General features: G+C 38.2%; 1 protein-coding gene across 2 annotated transcripts in view; it reads left to right on the top strand.

Moving 5' to 3' along the window:
• The window catches only part of MICU2 (mitochondrial calcium uptake 2), a 233543-nt gene that overhangs the window by 207013 nt on the left and 2496 nt on the right, over positions 1-24034 (top strand). For both annotated transcript variants that reach the window (XM_045017582.1, XM_045017589.1), the window contains exons 7-10: positions 3303-3368; positions 12590-12687; positions 20441-20612; positions 20911-21019. In XM_045017582.1, coding sequence (XP_044873517.1) covers positions 3303-3368; positions 12590-12687; positions 20441-20612; positions 20911-21019 — 445 coding nt within the window. The remainder of the gene's footprint in view (positions 1-3302; positions 3369-12589; positions 12688-20440; positions 20613-20910; positions 21020-24034) is intronic.

The following is a 24034-nucleotide window of genomic DNA, read 5'->3' on the forward strand; positions in this document are numbered from 1 at the left end:
TCTCCAATGTAAACTGAGCAAGGTGAGGCCAGAGACAATAGAAGTACATTTTCATCTAGGGTAAATGAAGTGATTAAGCCAATTGAAAAAGCAAACTGGCTAGAGCATGAGGAAGACATTTTGGCATCTACACAACAGCAGGGGAGAGGAACTTTGTGTTTAGTTTTCAAAGAATACATTTCAAAGGTCTTCTGGACTATAAAAGGGAGGACAGAAGACCTCTGTTATCCATCGCTTAGGGAACGAAGGGGACAGCACCCTCTGATTCCGTGAATATTGGATCCTCTGTTCTGGGGGGCTGGATATGCTAGTAACTTGATGTAAGAAAGAAAACTGCTTAGGCGAAGATTTTAACTTGCTAGTTTTAGTCACTAGAAAGCATGTTGTGTTGTGTTTTATTTTTAACCATACCTGTATCTTTTTCTCTTGCTTAGTATCACTTAAATCTCTGTTCTTTATTAATAAACTTATTCTTAGTTTTACTATGACCATCTCAGTGCTGTTATATTGAAGTATAGAGTGAGTCCCCAATTAATCTGTACTGTCTCTTTGGAGGCAATGAACTTAATGATTTCTGGGAGGATCCAGTGAGAGGGACTGGACATTGCAGAGGGACACCTCTGGGGAACTTGGAACTGGGGTTCACTGATTATTACCTGCATGGCAAAATTAAAGCTGGCAGAGTCCTGAGGAATTTCCTGGTGAAGCAGACTAGTGTGGCAAAGAGTGGAGACACAGTCTAATCTTCCTAAGGCAGAGGAGTAACACAGTGGCTTATGGTTCTGGGCTGCCCTGAGTGGAGCACCAAACGAGTGCACATCACAAAATAACTAGAAGCCAAAAATTAACTGAACATGGACAATGAACTACTCTCTCAGTCGTGGAGGTGTGGCGTACAATACTTGTACAGTCTCCAGCGCTAACAGTTCCACACTAACTTCAGTGTATAATTCTAAAAATGAAAAATTGTTTCATTTGTTTTTGTTTTAAAAAATGAAGAAGTCTATTCTACTAAAGCAAGTCTTCTTCTGAGAAGATTGCTTCTTAATAATATATTTCTTTGGTAGAGAAGCATCAATTATGCATAATATGCCTCACCCTCTTTGACTTGTTTTATTTAAAGGATGATGGCCATTAGTGTATTACTGTGATAAACTGATATAAATATTAAACACAGATAAATGTTACAATGTGATGAGAATCTCTTACTTAAGGGCACAGTTCTCTGTATTCCACTGGAAATTACCTCTTCCTCCTCCCACCCCCCTTGTCCTAGAAAAACCTCTTCAAACTTCTGAAAAGACCAATTACCGTAATTTTTTTTCTAGAAAGTGGATAATGAACTTTGCGGTTATTTATGTTTTAGAAAACAACAAATCTTATAGATAGCTTTCTTTTCAAAATTACACTTTAAGCCTAGACATGTGAGTGAGTGCTCTCAGCAGATTGTATATTTAAAAAAAAATTCTCACAAGCATTGAAACCAATGAAAAATCACATTTCTTTGGTTTGTGGAAGAATAAAAGTTTTGCTACTTCATCTCTTATGTTTTCATGTAAACAAAAGGTAGAAATTCTTCAGATAAGAAAGTAAAAGGGAGTTTTCAAACAAATTGGCTTAATTTTTCCACTTGTGAGCAATCATGAATTTGTCCAAAGCAGAATTTGCTATTTGCTATGAAAATTTGGTTCATTACCAGAAGAACTTCATGCTCCTACAAAGGCAGTGCTTTTAGTATAGGCATCAAAGGTCCTGCAAGAACCAGAAATAGGACATCAGCCAAGGATAAAGGCCTCATTGTGCTAAAGATTGTATAAGCATGCTATAAAAAAGCCAGTCCCTGCCTCAGAGAACTCAGAATCTAGGTTATGACAAGAAACAACAGGTAGATTAGACAAACAGAATGAAAGGGGTTGGAGAAGAATGGTAACAACAGTGTGAGCAATAAACAGTGTTCTTGGCTCACCATCTGCAGAGCCATGTCAACCAGTATTGCTTTTTAGGCATCATTGCAGAAATGAACTAAGGAGGGATTTGAAAACAAAGTAGTGGCTTTATGGATTTTGTTAGGAAGCTTTTCCCATTAATAAGGGACAGCATGAGAGATAGCCCAGAGATGTTTCAGAGAGAGAACACACTAGAAGATGGCAATATAAATATTGGTTTTAAAAACATCTTCCCTTAAGTGACTTGAAATCCACAGTGATCTGTTCATGTCTACGCCTGTATCCCAAATGTAATGACAAGTTCCTTGTTCTTTTATTTTTGCTATCCACTTGAGGACTGGTACAAATGTCTATGAAAGGTAGGTGAACTTTGCTATGTACTATTTCACTGGATTTTGTGAGTATATTGACTTCTCAAGCTGTTTGTGAACAGTTATAAAATATATCCATTAAGAAAGCTTGCTGCTGAGTGTGTTTCTGAATAATACATATGTATTTATAGTAAAGTGCAGATTAATAGCTGTTTTTTTCCTGATACAATTATTTTAAATATTTTGTGCTGTTTGAAAATTTTACTAAATGACTTTTGAAAATGAGACTGACTTAGGCTCTATGTGACTTTTGAAAATGAAACTTACGTGCTTTTTGAAAATTCTATTCATTGACTCATTCAAGAATGTTTGTTTTATTTTTTAAAAAAGTCCAGGCCACATTTTGACTTAAAAAACAAAAAGTAGTTTCTCTGACTAGCTAGTTAAATTGCTTTGAATTTGAAATTAGTTGATCTTGTTAACCATATGGTACCTTATTTAAACAGACAAGTTTTTTGTTGTCTAGAGGGAGGGTTTTACACTATTTGAGAACTATTCCAAAGCATTTAAATATGCATTGGTAAAGTAGTTGGGGTGGGGAAACATAACCATATTTTCCACTTTCATATTTCTTATCTCCTTATGATCCTGGATGTAACATCCCTGAATCTTGAGATTTTTCAGGGGTGGATGGTACAAAAAGATGCTCCCAATATAAGAGAACCTCTGTCAGTAAGACTAGAATGACAAGTAAAAAGACAGCTCATTACCCAGTGTTTTGCTTGAACTTATTAAGCAAGAGAACTGTGATGGATTGGACCTCTGTAGAAAAGAGGGAGGAAGGGTAAACATTTCGGCAAAATATCTTTTAAATATAGAAAGGATTTTTTAATACACAAAATAATTTGATGGTCAGAAAACAGAGCAATAGAAAAATATGAGAATAATTAAAAGGTGAGGTTAATAAAAAAATTCCTAAAATAGAAATACAAGAATCTTAAGCCAATCAAAATGTTTACAGATTCTCTGTTTCTGTTATGTTTAGCTTCAGAAAATCATTGGGAAGCAAGATGACTTGAGAAAAGCTTCTGGACATGAAACAGTATCACAGGTATGCTTATAGACAGTAAGTTAATCATTTTTCTTAAGCAGGTTTCTATAGAACTTACACTAAACTCTGTATGTTAGTGTTTTTTGCAGCACTTATAGATTAATTCATCCATTTCAACTATGGTACTTCTAATTAAATGAAAGTGCATTATCTGTTCCCTCTGCTATTTAATTTTGGTAAGAGAAGTATTATAAATGTTTTTCAGTTTTACTTCTGAGTTTTGTAATAAAACATATTAAAGTAATGTACTTCAGTACTATGTAACCACTCTATTATTTAGAGTTCATAAGCTTGTATTTAAAAGCAACGTTTTTATAATTTATGAAAAACGGTTGTTAGAGAGCTTATTCCTTCACTCTCACACTTCCCTGGTCCTTCTCGTATGAACAGAAAGCAACAATACCCAAAGTCTGAAGGTGCAAACAATTTGATGTTTATTGGAGTGAACTTCCAGCAAGCTTAAATCCAAGTTCCTTTTTCCTTATTTTCTAATCCCAACTTACTTCCTGTTTGCCCCTAATTTATATAGTAATATTTTAGCTATACCTTAACCAATCATTCTACTAAAATTTACCTAACCAATCCTAACGTATTGTAACATGATTAGCTAACCAATTATATTCCACCACCTTAATTAGTTTACACCTAGCAAAATTAATTATACAGCTAACAAAAACAATTACAGAACCAGACAAAGACCATGCAAATAACCATACAAAACAATACAAACATAAGGGTTTTACAACTACATCTATACAAACATAAGGGTTCTCCAGCTGTGTCTATTAATAAGTAAGTTCTTAGCAGACAGAAAACTATCAAACTAAATTTCCTTTTACGTGTTCTAGGCTCTTCCCTTTCTCTGGAGGTGATAGATCGGATCACCTTCCTAACAGCCCCAGATTGCTTTATTTCAATTTGACTAAACAGGGCCTCAGACTGTCACAGTGAGAGAAGGCCCTTACACAGATAGACAATGATTTTAATTATTTCTTTTATACCCCTATAACTAGCTAAGTAATAAAAATACACAAGCCAAACAGGCTTGAATATCTATATCCTAACAACTGTGTTTATAGAAAGAATAATATAATGTTACATGAGGAGAGAGACTGTATCTCAGATAGGTAAGTCCCAAGCCATATAGGACTTTCTAGGCTAAAATCAACGCACCCAAGAGCCAATAGGCAATCAGCACAGACTATAGAGTAGCTTCCACATTCTGCATCAGCTTCAGTTTCTATTGATTTACAATGTGGCCCTTAATGTTGTGTTGAGAAAGATATGGATTACTTTAGTCAGGTCCACATCCAATGAAAATGTTTGCAGTCTCTGGACCAGTTGAAGATATAAAAAAGAATCCTAGACAATCTTCCAGCAGTACTTGGGGCTCCCACAGATTGATAACTTTGTTAACAAATGGCTACCACAATCCCCAATAAAAGGAGCAGATATAATCCTCCTCCTATCTTTTGGCTACCTCCCTCAATCTACCAACATTACCTAATTTTTTCCCAGACTGAGCTTCAGCCAGCTAACTGTCATCCACTCTGTAATCTCTACTAAACACACAGATAAGGCATTCTGTACCAATGGCTAGATTGTATGAGATTGAGAAACAGAGTTGGGAGTCTTCAGCATAACACCTCATGTTTGAAGGTAGCTGATAAAACTAACAATGTCAGTAAGAACACATTGCCAGGAGGAGATGAATGCACCACCAGTGCTTTCTCTGTCCTGCACCCAGATTAGTACCCAGATTGACAGGGGTCATGGAGATCTGAGGCATCTATGTATTTGAAAGTTGTCTCACCACAACCTTCTTTACAACTTAGCCAAAACTGGAAGATCAGATACTAAGGTGATACCTGGCTAGATTGTCATTGTCCAGCAAGATGGTGAAGAGGAGCTTCCTTATGAAAACCAGCAATTTTTAAGACACTGATAGTCTCTACAAACTACAGAACCAGTTCTTCCTCACTGGCCTTCAACAAACAGGAAGACATGATTGTGGTACAAAGTATTCCTAACATTAAGCATGAAGACCTGGTGTTTGCCCCATCAAGATATTGCTCTGCCTCCATAGAAGCAGATAATTCAGTCTAAATCTGCTTTACTTTCTTGAAAGTACTATACAATTCCCTTCTGCCTTGGGAATTTTCCTCAGCCACCAAATGAAGACAGCTCAGATTAACCAGGCTGTCCACTATTCATAAAAATAGTGGATTGAGGTTTAGCCAATACTAGGTGGAAGCAAAAATTATTTTCTTTGCCCCATCGCAGTTACAGCATAAGAATTCAAAGGATCTCTATGATGCAATTGGTCACATTTAGTTGTGAACACCTCAGCTCTCTAGGAACTAATTTAAGAGTTGAGACTAAGAGCAGTGTACACTCAAGTGCTACATCGGCGCAGCTGCATTGATGCAACTGTGCTGCCACTGCACATCTGGTGAAGACACGCTATATGACAGGAGAGCACTGAGAGGCAGAAGCTATGTTGACGGGATAGTGTCTCCCACCGACATAGCACTGGTGTGGACAGTGCTTAAGTCAATGTAACTTGTGTCGTTCAGGGGTGTGTCCACTTCCTAGACACTACGGTGCAAATAATTGATGGTCACATTAACACCACCCTATACCGAAAACCTACTGACCGCTATGCCTACCTTCATGCCTCCAGCTTCCATCCTGGGCACACCACAAGATCCATTGTCTACAGCCAAGCACTGAGGTACAACCGCATCTGCCCTAACCCCACAGACAGAGACCAACACCTACAAAATCTCCACCAAGCATTCTCAAAACTACAGTACCCGCACGAGGAAATAAGGAAACAGATCAACAGAGCCAGACGTGTACCCAGAAGCCTCCTACTGCAAGACAAACCCAAGAAAGAAACCAACAGGACTCCACTGGCCATCACATACAGTCCCCAGCTAAAACCCCTCCAGCGCATCATCAGGGATCTACAACCCATCCTGGACAATGACCCCACACTTTCACAGGCCTTGGGTGGCAGGCCAGTCCTCGCCCACAGACAACCTGCCAACCTGAAGCATATTCTCACCAGTAACTTCACACCGCACCATAGTAACTCTAGCTCAGGAACCAATCCATGCAACAAACCTCGATGCCAACTCTGCCCACATATCTACACCAGTGACACCATCACAGGACCTAACCAGATCAGCCACACCATCACCGGTTCATTCACCTGCACGTCCACCAATGTAATATATGCCATCATATGCCAGCAATGCCCCTCTGCTATGTACATCGGCCAAACTGGACAGTCTCTAAGGAAAAGGATAAATGGACACAAATCAGATATTAGGAATGGCAATATACAAAAACCTGTAGGAGAACACTTTAACCTCCCTGGCCACACAATAGCAGATCTTAAGGTGGCCATCCTGCAGCAAAAAAACTTCAGGACCAGACTTCAAAGAGAAACTGCTGAGCTCCAGTTCATCTGCAAATTTGACACCATCAGCTCAGGATTAAACAAAGACTGTGAATGGCTTGCCTACTACAGAACCAGTTTCTCCTCCCTTGGTTTTCACTCAACTGCTAGAACAGGGCCTCATCCTCCCTGATTGAACTAACCTCGTTATCTCTAGCTTCCTTCTTGCTTGCCTATATAAACCTGCCCCTGGAAATTTCCACTACTTGCATCCGAAGAAGTGGGTATTCACCCACGAAAGCTCATGCTGCAAAACGTCTGTTAGTCTATAAGGTGCCACAGGATTCTTTGCTGCTTCTACAGAATAAAAATCAAAACTGACTCTACAAAAATTCTGTCAAAAGTATAAATTTTTTTCTCTAATATCTTAATGTTGTGGTAATCATTGGTGTTATTTTTAAATATAGTAGATAAAAGATGAGCTGTCAGAAGTATGATTTTTTTAAAGTTGATTGTGTCCCTTTAGAGCCAAAGGATCACTACAGTAGTTTCAGCGGAGAAAAATAAGTACATAGTTTCTCAACGCTATTATGATTTGCATATGAAATTACTTTCTTACAAAGACCAACAATCCTAGGATTTTATCTTGTGTGAAATGCTCAGTTAGAACTAAGAGCCTTAATCACTCTGAGGATGGGGAGTAGGCAGACCCTAAAGTTATGCCTGTACAAGGCTAATGCCAGGAGAGATGCTGTGGGGAGCACCCTGGCTACCAGGATTTGATACATCTTGGAAATGGTGTAGCCAGTACATAGATGGGCAAGTGCACAGATTTGGCAGGTGGGCCACATTCACACATGCTGTCTCTTTGGCCCATCTAGCCTTGCTGCCACGAGCACTAACTGCCTGTCCCACCTGGCATTCCTTCCTCTCCCCATGAGGGACTCACATAGAAACAGTTGTAATTGTGACATAAGAATTAAAGCCTGTTGGTGACTGACTGTCTGTTCTGCGGAACTCCCAGATGGTGGTATTGTTATTTATTGGTATTACTATAACCCTTAGGAGTCCTAGTCCTGGACTAGGACCCCGTTGTATTAGGCACTGTACAAACAGAACAAACTCCTTGCTGCCCCAAGGAGTTCACAGCCATCTCATATCTTAAATGGAGTCACACATTCTATTGAGATGGTTGCTGCCAGTAGGTGGCTCCAAAGGCCAATTCAAATTAAAAAGTTTGTTTTGGGAAAATTAAAATTTTAAATTTTAAAATACCCTTAGTTTGACGTATATAGGGTTTTGTCATGTATTTAGATCGAGACATGCTTTTTTGCCCTATCCATTTCAGAAGGCTTTTCATCAGTTCAGTGAGCACCACTTTCTTTTGAGGCCATTAGGCAAAATTTTATTGCAGCATAAGATATGTCATAGCCTAGAGAGCTGTGATCCCTCTCATCCAGTATCCTGTCTCCAACATCCTGGGCAATGCCAGATGCTCATGAAGATGATGTAAAACCTCCATGTTTCCCTTTATTTTACAGTGTTAAAATCTGGGTGAGAGGATATTGCTTGTTTCGTTTTGTTTTGTGACTGCAGCTGGTGAGCATCTCCAGCACTGACGCATGGGGAGTGGTATTGCTTATAATTGTTCCCTAGCTAGTGTATTTCCTAGCTAACTTACAGAAGTGTATGTTATCCTAAACAGTATCAAAATGGAAAAACCTCTGGGATATATTGAGGAGGTGTTGATTTTCACCAATAATACAGGTACAATTTAATAACAAAGGGGACTTTGACCCAAAAAACCCACCATTGTTTCTAAGACTAGTACATAGTCAAACCAGTTTCTTAAACTATTTAAATACTTTTAATTAATAATGTGTAATTTTTCAAAAAGGCTAAAATAAGTATAATGGTACAAAATGAACTTTAATTACCATTAGCAAGGAGTGATTAATTGTGTAGGATGTTTTGCATTTGTTTATAAAGTAAAGTTTCATATTAGGCAAGATAATACAGTATATTATCTACATTGACAGTTGTTTCCAAATGACAAATTAGGCATATGGTTCTGAATTCTCTAATGAGCTTGTTTCCACATGAAGTATCTCGTGTGTGTCTTTTGTGAAACATTTAACTGGTTCTTAGGGGCACTGCTATTGATTTCTTAAAAACAGGAGATTTTAAACTCTTAAACTGAAATTTGATGCAGCTATAACAACTTACTCTCAGACTTGGCCATATGCATTTTCCACTGATGTCCATTTTGATCATGTGTCAAGCACTCTTTCTATTCATAACTTCTTCAGTCATACAACTCCTTTTCCATCCCTTGTTCTGGAGAGAGATGATTTGCTTTTTTCATCTCTGAACTGGACTACAGCGTTGCAGTATCCCTGGGCATGAAGGCTTCAGCACTTAGGAAACACCAACTAATACAGAACACTCCAGCATTTCCTCTCAGCAACATTGGCTACTGTGAGCACATCACACTTGTCTTCTGCTTTGTACACTGCCTTCCATAGAATATCAAATCGAAATCAGTGTCCTCAGTCCTTATTTTCAAGGTGCTCCATGAGTCCACCATACCTAAAAGATCATCTAAAGCTCCAGGATGAAGACTGTGGTCAACAATTGTCCTCTGACACTGTGGAACCTGCTACAATAAGCTTGTCTGCATGGGAGACAGAACTTTCTTGGGGGCTGTTCCAAAACTGTGGAATGAACTCCTACAGGAACTAGGGACCATAACGAGCCTCACCACCTTCTGCTCCATGTGCAAGGCACGTTTCTTTGACCCTGCCTTCTCTAATATAAATATCAACATGTATATTTTTAAAAACTACCCAAACAAAATAAAGCGCTGCACATACTTCTCCCCCTAGGGAGAGAATGAGAGAACAAACAATATGTGACAGATGTTAGTCATGTAGCTTAATGCACTATTGGAAGGTGCTCAGCTACAACGATAAAGAATAGAATAGTTTTATTTGTCTCTTATAAATGAATTTATGAAAATCATTTTTTCTCATTTCTGCACTTATTTTTGTTCTGAAAATAGAGACTGTCTCCCCATCACAGTTTGTAACACCTCTTTGAACAGCTTCCACTGCCTAATACCATTTTTCTACTCTAGCTAATACTTGCCAATAGTCTGATACTTAAGGCCCCAGTCCTGCAAACATTGAGTTCATTGGTGATGTGTTTGTATACTAGATTAGGTCACCATTCATTCCCAAAGCTGAGGAAGAAAGTTTCAAAATCTAAATTATGTTTCCACCTAACCTCAGAAGAGTGAGGGGTTGGAAATATTAATACATCTCTCATACCTTTTAACAAAGAATTGTCATGGGGATATTAATTTATACAATACATGGAGATCAGCAGGAAAGGCAGCTAATGATTCTGTGGACAAAAAAGAATTATGTACTAACAATGTACCTTAATTTAATAGCATTAACCTTGGCAAAAGAAGTTTTTTGAAACCCTTAAGCTGTTGTCTCTCAGGTTTCCTATCACACATTCTGCTTTCAAGAAAAGTACTATTTTGTAGTTTTTTAAACACACTTAACTCTCACTAGCATAGTGCTTGGACATGTGCCAATTCCACCTTGGAATTTCAACTGATAAAGAGGGTAGCAAACAAGTAGGTGCATATTTATTATAAATCCAGGGATAGGCTTTGTCATCTTAGATAAGATGAGATAGGTATTGTTTATATATCGTCTTCTAGTTTATAAGGAGAAATTTGAGTAGAGGAACAACGTGCCTTTTCTGTTGTAGATTTAGTCTTTAAAAGGTTATTATAAACACTTGCTTTTCAGCTGTAGTTTTCAGAGCAACACAAGAGATTTTGACTTCACAGGCATAGAGATAAAAGTGGACTATTGAAAGCATTATGTTGTTACTTAGTTGTAAGTTAAATTTTAAAAATAAATGATTTCAGGAAATCTGTTATGTACTTTTTAAATCCATCTTTAATATGTAAATTGAAAGTACACAACTAATTAGAAACAGATACTATGGGCTGATCCTCCTTTGTTTCTTCTTGAAAAGCCATGGATGCTGACATGACAACAAAAAGTTTTGCTTTTGACTTTCAGATAAGCATATATGAATGTTTTATACATCAGTCATCATATATGAAGCCTAAGCATTTAAACTTCTGAAGCACAGACCTTGGGAATATTTAAATTGTCTACCTGCAGTCAAATGACAAAAGGCAGTGCCATTGCATGAGTCCTGAAAAGATTGTTTTTAAGTTAGCTCATACTTATCTCATATTACTTGCATTTTATGAAATGTGGCATAGAATAGAAACAAGGAATGTTACCTCTTTAACTGTAAAATACTTTGTGTCACATATGCAGTAAGCATGAAACACACAGTGGACTAATGGGACTTGTTATTGATGATGCTGAAAGCTAAATAACCATTAGTATTAAATCTCATGAATAGACTCTTGTCTTTCATCTTACCTCTTCAGCAGGATAAAAGACACAGAGGCTATTTAGATGTCATAAGAATAGTTCTGTTGAAATCCCTGTGGACTTCCAAAAAAATCTCTCTTCATGTTGCTTAGTGTTTTGTTGTGTTCAAAGAAAAGCCACTATGCTAGTGGTGAAAGAAGAATAAAACATAGAAATCCAGCACATTGTGTGGTTTTAGGCTTTATAAAGATGCAGTAGTTGAGCTGAAGTGTATTCTTTGTTTTCTGTAGAGCTATTTTTTTTCCAGAAGAAGAAGAAATTATACAGTAAAAGAATAAGCTGTTAGAGAAAATTGAGGTTAACAAACAGCCTTATAACAATATAAAAACATACATAATGCTTGAATGCATAAATGTAAATGTTTGTATTCTACTTTTTATATGTGTGTGTTTCAGACTAATTTATGAGTTTGTTACAAATCAGACTTTGCTGGAGCTAAAGGTTCCCAAACCAATCCAGATGAATTAGCTGAAAATTGTTTTTATCTGAATGCTAAATTGATTTGGAAGACAATATTAACCTAAAAGTGAAGCTTGCTGAATAGCTAACCAGCAATTTTATCAGTAACTAATAACAAAGAATATAGAAAAGTATGTTGTGCTGCAACATTAAAGTGGATATTAGCATGCTATCTGATTTCATGGCAATTAGAGTTTAATTCAAAACATGTATAAAACTGGAAAACAGTCTTTTTTTCAAAGACAGCTGTTATTTCCTATCCCAAATGGTTCTTTTAATGGGAAATTTGCACTTGAACCACAGTATGTCAAAGAGACATACTGTGGACCATAATTTTATTTTGAGTAAATATTGCCAGGTTACTTTGCCAAGTTCAGGTAGATGCTGCATGTTCTAAGCAACATATGGTTGTGAATAAGGGAAAGAAACTTGTAACAGGAAGGTGTTAAGATTTTGAGTATGAAAAGCAATACAGTATTTAGATTTTAAAATTTTGCAAATTACTGTATTATCAGTAATAGGGAATAAAATCAGAGGGAGATGATTTCTGTTTCTTGAGTAACCCATAATTATCTCCAATTATTTCCTTGATAACCTTTTTACCATTGAAATGGAAAATTGTGTTTGCTGGTTGATCAGCATTTAGCTACTGTACTTGATATCAGGAGCAGAACATTGGACACAGAGGTCAGAGTTCAGCTTGGCAGAGAACCATTCACTTTTGCTTTGGAATTCTTGAAATACTGTCTGCAAGAACAATAACTAAATTACAAGTGACTTCTGGGAAACTCCAGTTCAAATATGCATTATCAATTTTGTGTTGAATTGTTAGTAATTAATTATACAAGTTTATTTTTTGTTTGTAGGAACCAGAATTGGAAGACTCCGCTGTTAATACAACATTGCTGGTGCACTTCTTTGGAAGAGCAGGAAAGGAGAAGCTTCGCTATTCTGAGTTTTGCAGGTAGTGTACAAATACTAGTTGTCATTCATTGATAGTAGTCATTCTTATAAGTTCCACGTTTGAGTAGCGATGAGTTTGTTCCTGTTTGGTCAAACTCGTATCAGCCAATGCACATCAATCTGAAGAAAAATGAGGGCTTTTCTACGCAGTGCAGCAAAGCATGATTTGTAAAGCACACTAACAAGCTGCACTCTAATTGCCCTGTGTAGACCTTGTAGGCACGCTCTAAAAGATACCTAGTTTGCATTCTGTTTCAAGGGCTATGTTAACACAAACTAGGTACCTTTTAGCGCACACCAGCAGGATCTACATGAGGCAAGTAGAGCATAACATGATCCAGTACTTTCCAAATCACCCCCCTCCAGTGCTCTTTGCTGGCGCTTTGTAGACAAGCCCTGAGAAATTTTGCCTTCCACTGCCACAGTTGCTCTCCCTACTCTCCAGAATAATTTAAATAGTACATTTAAATAGTATGTTTTGTCCCAAAGAATTAGAAGCAGCTTTACAAACTTTACATACACAGGAATCATGTCACCAATTGAAATGTTCTTGCAGTGGAACCATGCAGCTGCCTAATGGTGATTCAGCACAATATACAATTTTAGGACAGGAAGCGAAGAACACCATATCCTTTTGAAACTGCTATGGAATATTGTGAAACATTACTCTCTGAAATGTGTGACTTCAGATCTTTCAATGTGCAAAATATTTTATTCTCGTATGTCACAAAGAATCTCTTTACCAGTCTTATACTGAAAGCCAGAAATTAATGAAAAAAGCTGTAAGAATAATATAGGTCAATCATTCTGTTTATAAAACACAAAATAAGGATTGTAATTATTTAACTAGAGACTCCATTACTTATTGCTATGATGTGCCATTGTTACTAATTGTGTATGTGTGTGCACCCCGTAATCTGTGATGACTGACATACTGGTCATAGCAAATGTTACAAGGCCAAAACAGTCCTTTCTTTGTATGGGGAATGGGGAGACTCCTCATCTGGGCTGTCAAGTGAAGAGCCTCCATAATTTGATCTGGTAATGCCAACAAAATGTAATGGACTCATCTCTCAGCTTTGTAACTTCACCTGTGGCCACTACAGATACCCAATATGGGCTGAAACATCATAGTCATGTTGTGATGTCAGAAAGATGCTCACGTAAATCTTAATGCAGAATCTCTTGCTTTGTCCCCTCTCAACTTGACAGCCCAGCATCATGTGTGACTGGAAGAAATAATCAGAGCTTAAAACATCAACATAGCTTCATGTGTGTAACAGCAATCTCCAGCACTTCTGAGTTTTAAAGAAATAACCAGTTAAGACCCTCTATTACTCTGGAATATAAATGTCCTGATTTGATACTAATTGCTGAAACCACATTTGCATATATACTATTGAGCACCAAGTTTTTACGTCACAACAACTTAGGTGCTTTCACACCTAAAAGGGGACAAGATTATTTTCACTAATGTTCCATTTTCTTCAAATGTAATAGGTAGTTCATAATCTGCTAAAAAAGTAGCAACATAAAATGGATAGCCTGATTTATGTCCAGCTGCAGTGGAATCAGTCAGCCCTGAACTTCGTAAAAAATGTTGCGATCAGTTGAGGTTTAGGAAAAGCCAGAACAAAAAAGGGGAGAGTGGCATTTCTCCTAACACTATAAAGTGTTTCTACTCCACTGACTGAGGCACATACCAGTCTTCAAATAAATAAACAAACTTCTCTCTTTTGAAGCTCTTGACTCAATAGAACGCTAAATGAGTAAAATAAGTTTAGCATGTCTGCAGCTACCTTCTTTATAAATACAGTAGGCCCTCGTAATGAAACAAAGGACAGAGAGCACCAGTAAAAGGTTGTGTTTGCATATATAGTGTAAACTGGAATGCCTCGTGTTTTAGATAAAATCCTGCATTGACCCAATGAGGAATGACATTGATAAAACTATGTACCTAGTACATTCAGAAAATGTAGGTTAAAGACCTTTGCCTACCACACAAATAGAGACCTGTAATCAAAATCAAACTCCCACATCTTGCTCTTAAGCTTTGTGGGATAAGTGTAAGGTTTAATGCAGGTAATTTTTCAACAGTGGCAGTTATTTTTCATAGAGGTGGAATGTGCCTCTTTATCACTGCATATACACTCCATTTAAGTTGCCACATGACAGTGAAGTTTGTTTAACACATAGAAAGGTGAATAAAAGGATCAGTGTCTTTTTAACCTGTGTGGAGATATCACTTTTCACATGATTTTATTTGCAAGTAAATCAAGCACATCATTTCTGGGTTCCTATTGTTCAAGGAAAATGTGATTTCTATCTGATGGCCTCTCACAACATTTTACCTCACACGGGAAGCTATTGTTAGCTGTTTGATCAAAGTGCCATGCTGTTTTTACAAGACATGACTGATGAGCTATACAGACATAGATCATTGTCAAAAGGAAAAAATAATGATGGTAAATGCTTTTATCATTTTCCAAGTTGTTGCTAGAAAGTCTTTTCACTGATCAGTGCAGCACCTAGAAAAAGTAGGAATGATTAGATTTGATTAAGACACATTAAAACCTGTCACACCAGTTATATATAAAATAATCCATGTGCTTTAGATTTCTCAAAAATAAAAGGGAATATGGTGGAATCTTGTTTATCTGATCTAATTGGGACCATGGCCAGATCGGATAATCAAAAAAATAAACTAATCCGGAGAATGGGCGGGGTTCGGACTGTCCACCCTGGGAGTGGCAGGGCTCAGGCTGTCAGCCCGAGCCCTGCTGTCCAGTTCGAGTATACAGAGAGCTGGATAATGGAAGCTCAATAAACAGGTTTCTATTGTACTTTCTTCATGAAATTTCACCCTGTTTACTGGCAGGGTCCTCAATCCAGTACCATTCAGTATTTTCATTAAATGACTTGGATAAAGGAATGGAGAGCATGCTTATAAAATGTGTGGATTACATCAGTCTGGGAGGGGTTGTAGCACTTTGGAGGCCAGGATTAGAATTCAAAATGACCTTGACAAATTGGAGAATTGGTCTGAAATCAACGAGATGAAATTCAATAAAGATAAGTGTAAAGTACTACTCATAGAAAAGAAAAATCAATTGCACAACTACAAAATGGCTGGGTAATACCGGCTGTACTGCAGAAAAGGATCTGAGTGTTACAGTAGATCACAAATTGAATATGAGTCTACAATTGATGCAGTTGCAAAAAAGGCTAATCAAAGTACTTATATCATGAGGGTAGTTTACACTTGTTCAGAATTTTCCTCTGAGGATTTCAAAGTGATTTTTATAGGCAGAGGTATTATCATTCTTTTACAAGTAAGGAAACCAAAACATGGAAAGGCTACATAATAATTGTCCAGAGTGTGATAGTGAGTTAGTGACAGAAATGGGAATACAACTCAGGTCTGACCCTGTCTATCTAGGTACTTATATGGCCTCCTCATGGTAGAACCAGAGCACCTCCAATGTATTTAATAATAGAGAAAACTATAACAATGTATCTCTCTTCCTTCCTTCTCAACCAGTAGGAGGAATGGCTTGATTTGTTTCTAGGCAGTTGTTTGTAAGTGTGAGTGAGTGACTGTGGTTGTACTGAGAACTTGTTGAGGAAAAGCTAAATCAAAGAAGTGAGTTTTACATTCAGCTCTGAAACTGGTGAGCTCCATGATCATTCTTACCTGCAGTAGGAGTGAGTTCAATAGTGTAGGTCCAGCTCCTGTGAAAAAGTGAAAATTCTGTGTCTAGCCATCGTGAGACTCCCTTTACGCATTGATAGTTTCATGATTCTGGTAGAACTCAGCTGTTGTGGATGGTCAGGGTTGCAAAGGGAGAGGTGATCTTACTGGTAGCTCAGGACAGTCCCATAAAGCAGAGAGGTATTTGAATGTTAGCAATTCCTGAACTGGACTCGGTGTACTATGGGGAGTCAGTGCAGAGTGGAACACCAAGGTGATGTGTCCATGGCAACCTTTGTTGCTAGGTTAAGCGGGCAGCAGCCTTTGTATCAGTTGGTCCTTTTTCAGGAGATGAGACTTCATTCCTAGATAGGAGTCTTGTAACTGCTAGACAGTGCTGCCTTAGAATGTCGGTGTTGTACAAACATTCTGAAGTACAGAAACAAAATTATAGGAAGGAAAACTTTCCCTAATTTTTCCTTTGTGTTTCATTTTGCTACTTTCTTTACCATAAGGAAAGTACAAAGCTAGTATTGTATTTCAAAATCCCAGGTTGGTGGGTGAATCTGTAAAGCTTTGAGGTTTCACTTTACTTTCACTTCCATTTAAAAGTGAGTTACCAAGGATTTTTAGGCACTGTATCTTTCTATGTGGGTGACAAGTACCTTGCAAAATGAGTCCCAATCCTGACTGGGGATTCTGGATGCTACCATATCTCAAATAATTAATAACAAATTTGGCTGTTGGTCTTAAACATGTGCATTTTGAAGACTATAGATAACAGGCTAGATGAAATAAAGTACTGTCTTGTCCCTGCCTCCTTCCCTCTTGTAAATTATTGATTTCTCTTATACATTTTTTAAACTCTGCCCTTGATTCTGATTACTTTTACACCACTGTAACAGAAATTTCCTTGACTGCAGTGGATTAATCTGGATTTACACTGACTATCTGAGGTCAGAATCTTGCCCTCTGTTCCTATGGTGAAATCCTGGCCCTACTGAAGTCAATGGCAAAGCTCCCATTCATTTCAGTGGAGCAAGGATTTTACCCCTAAAGTTTATTTTGTCCCTTCCTAATGTTTTCTCAAAACTAAGCAGTGTTTAGGGGATCTTAACTCTCTTTAGCTGTGAATCATTATTTTGAACAAATGCAACCAGAGACCTAGGAGGTACATAGAAAAACACCCACAATCAAGTGTCTTAGTCATATAAATGTGATCAAGCTACCAAGATTTCCTTCCTAGCAAGATACTTCTCAAAGTGTTACTAAAAATTAAAAAAACCCAACTCATTAGGATTTTAGCTCTCACATCTGGTAATAAAAATGCCCCAATGTGATGAGCCATACACTGATAACTCAAAATATGGGGAAATATCACATTTGAATTTTAAATTGCATTATTCAGCTGCTGCTCTGCGAAATATTTGGTACTGCATGAAATCTTCTCACTCCAGCACGCCAAGAGTAAACCTACTAGCTTGAAATGCAATACTTACTGAATTCCTTACATCTAAATAGATAATCCACCCCATTTCAGTAGGGGGGATGGTTGGCCCCACTGCAGGAAGAATGCTCTGTCCCCAAAGGGAGGTGGAGGGGAGAGAGCCCATGCCTGAGAAACCGTTTTCTATAACAAATTATTGTAACAATTCATAGACCTTTACTCTCCTTTTACCAATTCAGCTTGCAATTAAAGTCAGTTTGTACACCCAAGTATCACAACCACATCTCCAGCTCCGTGGCTCAGGAGGGATGCTGCCACTGTGAGAGGGAGGGGAGCACATTCCCTGAAAACACCAGACTTCCCCTTCTCCTCAGATTCACTGTGTCCTGTTGGCTGGCTGAGGGTAGAGTGGGAGCTGATTGGCGCCTGTGCTTCCCCCAACAATTTAAACTTTTCTCTGGGCTGCAGGAGCCCCTTGCCTCTTTGCCTACCCTGCCCCCTCTCTCTTTAGTTGTAGATAGCAAGCTGTATTTCCAGGATACTGAGGTCCTGACTGGTTGCCTGTGTTTTGGGATAAGAAAAGAATTTTTTCCCATTGGGGAAAATTGATGGTGGATTTTTGCCCTCCTCACAGCAAATTGTGGAAGCACAGCTGAGGTAAAGAAGAATAGGATTTGGAGGTCTAATATTAAAAACTATTATAGGAATGTGTAGTTTGTCACATCTTGCAGCCCGTGTCAGTTGTAGATAAGAGCTAAAAGGGCCAGCTCCCAGAGATAAATGAGACTCAGGATTTTTGCTGGTGAATCTTGTGCCTCTGGGGAGAAGGGAGACCTGAAGTCTTCACAGACTGAGGGACGTCTCCACTTGGATTCCCCCTTAAGGGTGGGAGAGCTAGAGGACTCAGAATGAGCTGAATCCTGGGGTCTACCCCAGGTTATTGCTTATATGGTGGGAGACCTCTAACTCCACACTGGATCCAGTTAAATGATATGTGAGAGGGGGTGAGTATATACCACCCCTACACAGTGTTGAGTTAATGAAGTTGTAGCCTACTGCTTAAAATCCGTTCCAGTTTCTATCTTTCTTTCACCTGCATGTCCTGAGCAATGAAGCATTATTCATGCACCCTCTTGCTTATGCAGCACTAATTATGTGGAGGAAAATACAAGAGAGAGCTTATGTTGCAAAGCAATCTTGACATATCCCCCTACAGACAACACAGAGCTCCAAGCTGCTAATTGTCCAAGTGATCTCATTAAAGAACTAAAGATAGCTCTACTGACTAAAATGCCTTAGATTCAAGAAAGAATTCAAATGCAATGAGGCCATGCAAACACTGATAAGCAAAGGAGCCTCTACCAGTATTTGCTGCACAGTCACTTTCCTTGCTACTCTATTCTCCAAGTAATTACTTTGTTCTAGTATAAATGTACTGTATTTCAGCCTCTCTGTAGTTATTGCAACTCAGTAAAACCAAGTTCTTGTTAGAACCTGTGGACATTGAGAAGAAAGCACAGGGAGAGACAAATTGTTGGGAATAAGTGCTCTTTTATCTTATATTTCCAACAAAAATGTAACTACTTAGGGATGTGGGCAACAGAAATAAAATGAAAATTAACAAAATAGGAAAGAAAAGATATTTGGAAATTCTGTTAAGTGTGTGACACCTCCCCAGATTCCTAGATTTTAAGGCCAGAAATGAACCCTCCTCCACCCTGTGATTATCTCGTCCAAAATAAGTAAACTCAAAGCCACGCTTATATTTACAGTTGTAATTTCTATTGCTGCCAATTGTAGCCTATTTCGTGGATCTTTTATGGGGGAAATAATCTCCTAAATCCCTTAATGTTCATGCCTTCCTACATCAGATTGTGCTCTTGTTTGTTGTCTTGTCACCTTCCCAAATAGCTGTGACATCATATTTTCTGTAACTTTCAGCACTGTTTTCATGCCAATCATATTCCCTCTTAATCCATTTTCTAATGAATATTTACCTGATTTACCAAGCCTCTCATAACCTCTGAGGCCTTTAATTACCTGTGCTGCCCTGTATCGATGGTTTTAAGTTTCTTTCTTCTATCACCTTTTCATGATCAGGAATCTTGTGGCTTGACTGTTAGGGTATAATATCTTTAGCCATTGTCCAATTCTCTCATCCCACAGTTTTTAACATTAAATTGCATAAACCACATTTTAGTCCATAACCTATATTTACCAGGTCAGTCCCTTTGCATTAAATTATCTTGTTACTGGCTGGCCATCTAAGGTTCACATAATCTTTATATATGCATACACACTTTGCTGCATATTCTCTTCTCCGGGTAATTGTTGTTCACTAATGTAACACTGACTGCAACATCCATGAATGTACATAGACTTAGAGAGCACCCTAGTGGTATAATTACTGAAACCCAGCATTGAAACATTTACATGCACAGGTTAAACTGTATCTTTGACATATTAAACAGTTAACATGATTGTAATATTTGTCGGTGAATAGTTATAGATTTTAAAATGTTACTATTTCTTCTACTGAGTTGAGTAACTAGTTTAGTATTAATAGTACTAACTTGTGGTTATTTTATGTATTTCACTGTATTTCTTTACATTTAGATTTATGGAAAATTTACAAACAGAGGTGCAAGAAATGGAATTCATACAGTTTTCAAAGGGTCTGAACTTCATGAGAAAAGAGGACTTTGCAGAATGGTTATTGTATTTCACTGATGAGGAAAACAATGAAATTTACTGGCAAAATGTGAAAGAGAGAATCCAAGCAGGAGAGGTTGGTACATAGAATATATTATTTTTGTTTTGCTTTCTTATTTTAAGTTCAAGTGCAAGTTTCTAATTAGATAAGTATATACTAAAAATATGGTTATTTTCAAATAGAGGAGTTCTTGCAATCTTTCAGATTTAATTTTGCTATCCATAAACATGATGATTGTTTGATAACTAGAAAATAGAAATATAAAAGGTGATAACCACAGTAATATCTAAATACTAGAACTCTAAGGAAATAGACCTACTTGTTTCTGGATTTATTATCTAACAAACCTAATTTGAATTATTTGGTACTCTAGAATATCAGCTTGGATGAATTCAAGACATTTTGCCAGTTTACAAATCGCTTAGAAGACTTTTCTATTGCCATGCAAATGTTTACTGTAGCTAATCGTCCTGTTAAATTGGGTAAGTAGTAGAAAGTATACTGCATAGAGATTGTGTGAATAAGTTATCTCAAACATTAGCATTGTCAACTCCAAAAACTATCGTATTAAAATTTTATTACAAATTAATTTAACTTGCACAAAGAATAGTAGCATTTATAACCACAAGTTATTAAGATGTCTAAATTCTGATGTGTGCTGTAATATAGTATTCACAGAATCACCCACAAGAGTTTGAACTTATTTAGTGACACCTAAGTGTATCTGTGACCAGGGTTGTGGGGCGGGGGGGCACACTGGGGTTACTCAATTAGGGCAAAGTGCAAAGAATGGGGCAGACAATCCCCAAAGCTGGTGGATATTCCAATACTTAGATTTGCCAAGATAGCACAAAACAGCTTCTGTATCTTATTGGTTACCCAGAAGCCAAAACAAAGTTCCCTTAAAAGTAATTCAGCCTTCGGGTTCCCTCCCAGACAGCCAAGTTAAATATGAAAGTTCTACCAATCCCAAAGGATTGGACACATTACCTCCCAAGTTAATGAATATTCCAGATCTTACCCAAATACACGCTACAGCCAATTCTTATTAATTAAATTGACATTTATTAAAAAGAAAAGAGTGAGTAGTGGTTAAAAGATCAGTATACATACAGACATGAGTACAGTTCTGAGATCAGTTTCATAGCAGAAATGGTGAGCTTTGGAGTTACAAGATTTCTTAGAATTAGTCCGTAGATTCAGTCCAATGTTCATATCCAGGGTGATCCAGGTGGGACAGGAGATCTCAGTCTTAGGACTTAAGCTTCCCCTGCATAAAGCATCAAGCAGATCTGAGATAAAAAGGATCAGGACCCAAGGGTTTTTTAAATACAGTTCCAGGCCTTCTCTTGACAGCTTGGAGTCCTTAGGTGAACAATAGGCAATCATCCAGACTCTGAAGTAGACCTATTTCCTAAGCATCACCAGATTAACATAAGGCCTGTTTTCCACCATTTGCGGGTGATTTGCTATATACTTAAAAGAGGAAATCAATATAATGTTATCACTAAATTTACAGTTCATTTAAATGGTCAGATCTCCTTTTGATCTCTGAATTAAGAGAATACAGCATAGACACGAGCTATTCAATTACACTGTTAACCTCTGACAATATGTATGTAACCCAGAGCCGAATTAACTCCCCTGCAGGCCTGGGTCTATTAGATTTTGTGGGGCCCCTGTATACAAGTCTTTTTCCTGGGCTGGGGCTGGGGCAGGGTATTGAGATGCAGGGGGGGCGTGGGGTCTGGGAGGGAGTTTGAGTGCAGGAGGGGGATTCTGATCTGGGGCAGGGGGTTGGGGTGGAGGAGAGGGTGCGAGGTGCAAGCTCCAGCCAGGCAGTGTGGGGCCACAGCATGCAGGCAGCCTGCCTGACCACCCCGTTGCACTGCGGGACTTTTAGCGGCCCAGCGTTGGAGATATCTGCCTGTGATTTATTTTTGTGCGCCCCCCCTTGAGCCAGGACCCTGGGTTGCAGCCCCTAAAGCCCCTGCCTTAATCCCGCCCTGATGTAAACACACAAAAACACAAACATTATCTACTAGTATGTCCCCAAAGGTTGAATTTGGGTCATTTATCCTGCAGGATACTTAACCCTTTCTGGCCAGTATCAAAAATTTTCTCACAATCAAATATTGAGGAAGGGAGATGCTGTTGTAATCATTTCAAAGAATGACAAACATCTCTTTATTGTAACGTAGGGCTTTTCTACACTTACAGTGCTTAATGAATACACTCTTTTAGTTTTTGGCACAGTCCTTTGTGCATGGAGGTTAATCTGACTTTCTGTTCTGTATTTATACTGCATCTAACCCAATGCAGTCCTGGTTCACAACTGGGGCTCCTATGTGCTACCGTAACACAAATAATAAATAATAATATTGCTAAGGGCTTATCTATAATAAAATTTAGTTCACAGCAAGCTGGGATCTGAATCTGGCCTGTGCTAGCCTGCCATGGACTGACTGTGTGGACTCTGCTGATGTGCATTAGCAGTTTAAGGTGCTTTGATTCAGTCCTCTTTGAAATAGGAGTAATCAAAGTGCATTAATGAACTATTAATGCACTTCAGCAGGGTGCACACGGACAGTTACTCAGCGGCATGCTAGTACAGGGTAGATTAACACCCCAGCTTGACATGAACTAACTGTTTGTGTTGACAAACCCTTAGTGGCGGAACTTAAATTACTGCTTAAACCAACTTGTTTGTGTCACTGAGAACTAAGTCATGAGTAGCCCTTCCTCTAACGTGCTTTAGAACTAGCTGGGTTTAGCTCAGGGTTACCAACATCATTCATTTGTGAAGATGGGGCTCAATTTTAGTATGTGACCCTCCTAGTAGGAGCAGTGTGCTATAAATGGAAGGAGCTCCCCATAAAAATACATAAAACTACTATTTCTTCATTATTCTTCTCCAGATCCCGCCTTAAAACGCATCCTATCCATGATGCCTATAAAACGTTTGACCTAAGCTAAGCAGTTTGTGTGCTGTGATTGCTGCTTATTGTATTAAGCATAATCATTTCTGTGTTATCCTGTCCTCCACATTCCTCCTCACCTCCTTTCCCACCCCCCAGATATTTTTTGTAGCTGTGTGTTGTTTTTTATGTGCTAAGACTATAAGTTCTTTGGGGCAGGATCTGCTTTTTTTTATTACGTGTATGCAGCCTGAAGCACATTAGGACCCTGGACCCTGGCTAGGATCTGTAGGCAGTACCACAATACACATATATAACAATAAAAATGTGAAAAGAGGATGGCAAAAGATAGAGGGGGAAATGGAGGCCCAGAATGGTATAGTGGCTGCTTCTTCCATGAAGTCCATTAAACCTTCCTCTCTCCCACTCATTCAAGAAAGGGCAGACCAGTTCCTAAAGCCTCCTTCAAAAAGCATATAAACCCGTGTGCTGTAAACGCACTTTTTAGTGCCTGATAGTTACTGGCTGTTTAAAAAAAAAAAAAAAAAAGCTGAGGGAGTTGTCAATTGAAGTGAAGTG

This window comes from Mauremys mutica, chromosome 1, assembly GCF_020497125.1.
Source record: "Mauremys mutica isolate MM-2020 ecotype Southern chromosome 1, ASM2049712v1, whole genome shotgun sequence".
In the NCBI taxonomy this organism is placed as follows: Eukaryota; Metazoa; Chordata; order Testudines; family Geoemydidae; genus Mauremys; species Mauremys mutica.